This window comes from Typha angustifolia, chromosome 14 (assembly GCF_048772165.1).
Source record: "Typha angustifolia cultivar Huaian chromosome 14, ASM4877216v1, whole genome shotgun sequence".
In the NCBI taxonomy this organism is placed as follows: Eukaryota; Viridiplantae; Streptophyta; class Magnoliopsida; order Poales; family Typhaceae; genus Typha; species Typha angustifolia.
This window is the reverse complement of record NC_133252.1, coordinates 2,119,114-2,126,179: the sequence shown is the minus strand read 5'-3', so window position 1 is coordinate 2,126,179 and position 7,066 is coordinate 2,119,114. Positions and strand designations below refer to the sequence as shown.

Here is a 7,066-nt window from a genome sequence, read left to right as displayed (position 1 = left end):
TTGTGCCAATGACTTGTAATAATAGAGAGAGTGATATCTAATGCTATTAATCATGTTGATATATTTTAATAAAAAAAAAAGGGTAGAACTGAAAGGATATTTTGTTCTTATGTTTGTCATGTCTTGGCCCTACGAGGAATCTTTCTCATATAACCAAGAGTTATCCTTACAATTAAGTGGGCCCTCGACATAGATTTAAATCTAATTATGCCACGAAACCATAGCACGCGTGTGGTATTGGAGGTATAATTAACTTGAAATTAACCAGTCCATGGATACCATTAATTTTAGAAAGAACACGTTTTAGTTAATGTACTATAAGATTAGTTTGTATATATATATAATAATAAGCAAAGCCCCCAATTGGGATCCATTGGATTCACACGTGGAGACACTCAATTAGCCAGTGGAGGTCTCTTTCCAATTTACTGTTGTTCATAATTGGGGTGCCTCTATGATGCTCTAAATTATTCATCCAAGTCGCCTCTTGGAGAAAAGGGGCATTAGCCCACATCTCCATTGCTTGTGTTTATACTAGTTGGTTAATTAATCTATAAGGTTAGTTATTAAATACATTAATAGTTTAACTCTTCTTCTCTATGTTCTAAAAAGGAGGAGATTATTAAAAAAGAAAAGAAAAATAACATCCCTTGAACCACTCTCTCAACTATCTAATATCTTTATTTATCTTACAAAAATTAAATCAACAACTAATGAAATAGACACTTTGAAGATAAATCGAACAAACAACTAATGGATACTAGCCTAACAATTTAAGTGTTTGAGTTGAGTTGGATTCTAAAGTTCGTATCAAACTGTGTTTCAACCAGGACTTCCGGTGTCGCCGGTGATTTTCTGATGTATATGATACGGTGTATTAAGATGTTAATTTTTTTATTTATTTTTCAAATTTTTTGATCTTATCCTCTTCAGTCAAAAACCTGATAAGACTTCTCTTTAGCACGCATTCTGATCATTGATATCATTTTCTACATGTTAATAGTCAATATTTTGGGTCGGTGAATTGGGGAAGTTCCAAAAAGGGGGATTAATTAATCATCTATGCACGGAACTAATTAAGACCACTTTCCACAACCCAAGCCTACTCTTTATCCAAATATTTTACGCATTAGATAAGACTGGGGATAAATATTTTATATTCTAAATCACGAGTAATTAATTAATTCATTGTTAAAATATATCTGCTATTGTTCTCAATACAACAAGCAATTTAATTGGCCCACTTCCTAATGATTAGGTTTGCCTTCTCCTGAGCAAACATGAGAAAAAGAAAAGTAGGAATAAATTTAAAAATTATTGTTAATTTATTATATTTCATTGAAGTGGAGCAAAATAAATAAGAGAGATCAGATATTGACTCGATCAGCGATCGAGTTTATTGGTTCAACCAGTGGTTCACTTAGTCGGATTGTTAATTAAAAATATTTAATAATATATAAGTAGATCTAAATAATTCTAAAAATAAATAAACTATCTATAAAAATAGTTTAATTGGATGTATATCCCTCAAAACAAATATTATTTATAAAATACCTTCATGATTGTTTTCAAGTTAAGTTAAGTAATGTAAGAAGATAAAAATACTATTAACTAAGAGAAATAATTAAAAATAAGAATAGGGATATCTTTATTTTTTTATATTTGAATTATTTTTAAATTTTAACGCAAAACGTACGAATTTGAAAAGGTCTACTTGAAAAAAATATTATATTTGAGAGATATAAATATAAATACAAACTTTAAATAGATATATAATCAAATATGAGACTTTTTAAATGTATATATGTAAAATAAAAACTAATTAAAACATAACAGATATGTTATAAACTAAATATTTTTAAAACATAGATTTATAAAAAAAATAAAATATAAAGTATAAATTATAATTTTATTAAAGGACAGGGTATTATATGCAAATTTCCTCGTACAAAATGAGCTGGCGAGCACGAAGCGGAGGACGCGGAGGACTCGACTTTCCGCCACGTTGCCCGTCAATGGCGTGGGTCCCACCAAGAGAAGGCCTTCAAAGTCTTCGGTCTTCCCGTCGCCCACGGATTCTTAGTCAACAGGACGAGGTTGACCCTCGTGCGGCATTTTGTGATGACCACACCGTCCCCATGCATGCATCCATTTTCTCTATAGATTAGCTAACAAGGGTTAAGAAAAAAAAAAAAAAAAGAAGCTTCTTTACAGTTGAAGGATCAAAAATTAAAAGTAGCTCAGCAGGAAAATCACTATTCAAAGTAGACCCATAACCTAGAATTTTATCCTAATTAGCGAGTTAGTCAGTAACGTAATTAATCTAGCTTAGTAACTTTATAATTTTACAAATTATGAGTCAAAAGTAATTATGTCGTCTGTAATAGAATCTACTGCCTAAGAGGTCCGATTGGTTTTGTTCACTATATTGACCAGTAAAAGAGAGGCTAACTTAGACAAAACATTATTGATGCCTTTGTGTTTGAGGCTACGATGCGCTTTCCTCGTTGCCATAGCTTCAACGATCAAGGCGGAGCTATAAGTACCACAATAGATGCTTGCAAGGAAATGGGCCACATTAGTATGTCCTCCCAAATTCACTCTAGTTAGAAAATGAGTTGTTCACGTTAGCCTTATATCACTCAGGAGGTGGTGGTGGTGGTGGTGACGGTTGTTCCCGTGGATAAGTTGAGTTAGGTTTTGTATAACTGACATAGAGGTTTGTGAAATTTTCATTAATCAAATTAAGGGTCTTTTTGCTCTCCTATGAAATAGATGCTATTTCTAAATTTTCTGACTAATCAAGCAGGCCCTCTCTTATATGCAATCATAAACCATTAACCTAATCATCCTAGAAGCATAGGTTAAACTGAGAATAGTTTCAGCAACAATAGAGCAACCCATGTATATATAAAAGGTCACCAAAAGGCCAATGGAGCTAAGATACGATCTAATTTATGGGAGCAAAATTTCATAAAAATAAATCTTGTTTTGGACAGCATATTTAAAGACTAGATATGTTTCCAATCATCTCAAACAATCTCAAAATTAATAGTCTTTACAAGGATGTAACTTCCAAATCCAAGTATCATATTAAGGATCCTATCAATCCACTCCTACCTCTGCATCTTTGTGGCCACCTTCCTAAATATCCTAAACCTAATCAATTGATTCATGGGCTTCTCTTGTCGAGGATCTTAATTATCTTTCAATCTTGCCCTCATGCACAATATAAATGGTTATTAAACTTTATGGTGTCGTTTTCCCTCGAGTCATATATTTGTTGGATAAAACAGTATTACTTCAATTATGTAGATCTACTCTAACCAATGTTTTATCCCAACATAAACATCCTTCCTTTCTAAACTACCTTACCAAGTTGCAAACCGACTTGAATTACAATGGTTTCCTCTATCCTTTACAACTTAGTTTCCTACTAATGGTCAAAGGGATTGATGTGAATAGGATGAACATAGTATAATACTAGTACAAGTACATCTTAAAGCATTCCTTTTTCATTTCACTTTTCAGTACACATATATTTATCTCATATTGGGCCTAAGTGCTTTATGGGCCTTAGCTCAACACATCCATACCCAAAACTTGGGGAAATTAATTATCAACTACAAATAGGCAAAATTTAGATGAAAACCTTGTTCAATAATTGCTCATCTACACATTTGATTTTTTTTTAAGAAAAAAATTAAGCCAAAATTTAATTAATTAACTTTCTCAATTGAGGTGGAGTACTCCAACATCCTCTTTGTGGGATCCGAATCCGTTTGGAATCGATCGAGCCGGTTGTGTCCGAGGCTAAGAGTGTACATGGCCTTCTTGTAGTCACCCCAGGTGAAGGATTTGTATCTCTTGGGCTCTTTGCTTGTGATCATCTCAGAGAGTGGAGAGATCCATGCACCAAGTGGTGGTGCACCGAAGTACACCATGGAGAGCCTTGGCATATAGGAAGAAGCCATTGCCCTGTGCCTCACACTCAATACCCTCCCATTTGTCATAACCTTCAATAATAATAACATTATCCAATTATAGTATTAGAACTAACAGTTTAAGCTTTTAGAACAGATAGCATGAAAGTGTTCGGAGAACTAACCTGGAGAGCATCGCCCACGTTGACGAAGAAGGAATCGGGATCTGGCGGGACCGGGACCCACGCCCCGAAGGGCCCTAGTATTTGAAAGCCTTCAACATTGTTGGATTTGAGTATGGTGATGATCTGAGGGTCAGTGTGCTCTCCAAACCCTATCCTGCTGCTGTTTTTATAGTTGTCCTCTTTGCTGTTGCAAGGGAGGTAGTGGTTTAGTCTTAGGAGGGAGTCACTCTCCCTATCTCTTATTAGTTTACTAAAGACCTCAGTGTTATTAAGGCCAAGTCCTTCTGCCAATAACTCCAATATCTCACATGCAAGACTCTTCACAGCATCCACATACTCATTCATCACAGAGCTGCATGTTTAAAAAGGAGGGAAAAAGAAAAACAAAGAGTTAAAATGGAGGGAAGAGAGATGATTTTATTTCATTAAAGTGATAGGTTTTCTCACCCACTTGATAGAGCTTGTGGGTTTCAGATTTCTAACCTCAGTGGTATTTACATAGCAAAGATCACTATTTACATGATACTCTCAAAGTGATAAGGATGCCCTTAACAGGAGTTAAAATTGAGAGAGTGCAAGGGATAACCCAATGGTGTATCTGTTACTTGCTTTTATTATCATTAACACTATAATCAATAAGTACTATCAGTGATATTTATTATTCAAGTACTACATTTTAACTTTTATTACCTCAAATTAAATGTCCTATCGTCAGTCCACTTAATCAATAAGTACTATATAATAAAGTAATTCAACTTGTATAATAACCATAATATCCCTTTGTAAGTTGACTTATTTCGATTCACCTCTTGCTAGGACGAGGATATAAATTTTATAAATATATATATATATATATATAAAACATGAATGTCTTAGTTAGGTATTATACTCTTTTTACCCTCAAAAGTAAAAAATATATAAAAAAATTCAACTCAATGGGTTTTCAAGACAATAATAAAAACAAAATATGTAGTGACTTTTTATTTGTAAATATTTCTTTGTTTTTCTTTTTGTTTTCTAAGTACCTATTACTATCAATGTGAAAGGGGGGATTCAAGTAAAGCTTAATTGTACGCTTATATATAAGGACATTGAAAGCCATTCCTATTAGTGATTGATTGGTACGTGTTCTCTTTCTCCTAACAAGGTGATGATATATATATAATTAACCAATCGATGATGACCTTAATTGGACCATCTCATGCAAGTTGGGCTCATTGAAAGAGATGCATAATTTCTAGATGTTACATCATGCGACTTAGAGAAAGGTATATATAAATATAAATATAAATATTAAACATTAATTATTAGTTAGATCCATCACTAGTTGACCTTTCAATAGTTGCATTAATTTGATCACTCTCGCCAACTAATCCTACTTTCGTCAAAGAGTATCACTGTCTCACGATACATGCATATAAAAGAAATCAAGTTTAGTTAGATTATATATTACGTATAACATCGAATCAAAGAGCCAGCAATTGCTTAGCTATATTGGATTTATCATTCAAGTTGGCAATTTATATATCTTTTACCAATATTCAATTTGTGGATTCATCAATGATATTCATCTCTTATATCATCTAGTTATTGTAATATGATCTCAAACTATTATCTGGCAGGTCTGGATTATATGCTTAGTATATCCCAATGTATTCAATGATATCTAAAAACTTAAAATATTATCTAACCAATTGATTCGGATGAATTGGCCCACATCAAAATCCTTCTTTATATAAAATATCTATTCCTTTCATTCGATTAGTCTTGGTTGCTTCTTTCTTATATCTAGATACAGTGATTTTACTTCTAAACTTAGACATACTTCATAGTTTTTTTCTCTTTTTCTCTCATCCGTTAAGATCTTGGTACGGCTATAGACCAAACGAGTGATTGATTGATGGCTCTCATCACCATTCTTTACTGCTACTCATCACCAAATTATTTTCACGACCTATCACCAATACCCATCTCCACCAAAAAGATCATTCATCAACAGCAGAAAACAGAAGAGAAAATTGATATATTATTGGTTAGATTTCTCTTATCACGCCATTCATAAGTACCACATTCAAACTGACACAATCTCATAATAATAATAAACTAGTGTGACATGATAATAAATTGGCATTTATAAATGGTTGTAGCCTTGCAGGATTATTCCAAGTCGAAAGAGGGGTTGCAAGTAGCCTTTCTATTTTAAAGTCCAACCCCCATACAAAATGGTAGACGATGCTCGCCCTTTGACATGCAAAAGTACGCCTGTAGCTTTCCTCCTAACAACCCTAACTTTGACAACGAATATTTTAACTAACGAGAAGGAGAGAAGAAAAAGAAGAAAAAAACCAACAACAACGACAATATTATTCCTTCTTTTATTTGCAAAAAAGGAAATTCTATTTGTGTTCGTGATCAGTTTGTTATATGGTCGAATGAATGAGTCATTCTGAACGAACGATGAAGAATGGATAGGAGTTACCTGAATTCATGGGGGTAATTCGTTGATATAGCACAAGCTCTCTTAGCCATGCATGAGGAATTTGTAGGTAGGAGAAGGTATTCAACATCTCCAGTGTCTCCTCTGAGCCCAATAGACTTGCTTCCATACCCTAATGGATTCGCAGGTCCCGCAAGATTCTTCTCAGACGAAGGCAAGGAGAAGAACTCCATTGAAGTGGCCTCCATCCTCGCCGGGACGTCGAGGGGCACGCCATGGTTGATCACCTTGAAGAATCCAAGCTCCTCACAAGACCTAACTATGAGATCTTTCACAAGAGTTCTCTCTTCCAAGAGGTCTACTACTGGGATGGCAACAGAAGGAACGCAATCGGTTCGAGGATTTGGACTAGTATTGGAAGCAGCCACCATTGCTGGGTAATGGTGAAGGTTTTTTTCTCTAATTGTAAGAATCTTTGTTAGGGTTGGAAGGAGGAAGAAGGCTTTGTTTGGATAGCTAGA

The 7,066-nt window shown here is 34.2% G+C and overlaps 1 protein-coding gene across 1 annotated transcript; it reads right to left on the bottom strand.

Annotated features, from left to right (window-relative positions):
* Positions 1-3,520: 3,520 nt before the first annotated feature.
* On the bottom strand, positions 3,521-7,066 carry LOC140776310 (gibberellin 2-beta-dioxygenase 2-like). The gene is made up of 3 exons (XM_073119974.1): positions 6,588-7,066; positions 4,109-4,460; positions 3,521-4,016 (listed from the first exon to the last, which is right to left on the bottom strand). The coding sequence occupies exons 1-3, from the start codon at positions 6,974-6,976 to the stop codon at positions 3,720-3,722; spliced, it is 1,038 nt and encodes a 345-aa protein (XP_072976075.1). The 5' UTR covers positions 6,977-7,066; the 3' UTR covers positions 3,521-3,719.

Bases quoted from the DNA above. Each gene is read 5' to 3' on its own strand.
- LOC140776310 (XM_073119974.1), bottom strand. From the start codon at position 6,976: ATGGTGGCTGCTTCCAATACTAGTCCAAATCCTCGAACCGATTGCGTT. The intron at 4,461-6,587 runs GTAACTCCTATC...TTAAACATGCAG, and splicing joins AATTACCCCCATGAATTCAG to CTCTGTGATGAATGAGTATG. The intron at 4,017-4,108 runs GTTAGTTCTCCG...TTATTATTGAAG, and splicing joins ACGTGGGCGATGCTCTCCAG to GTTATGACAAATGGGAGGGT.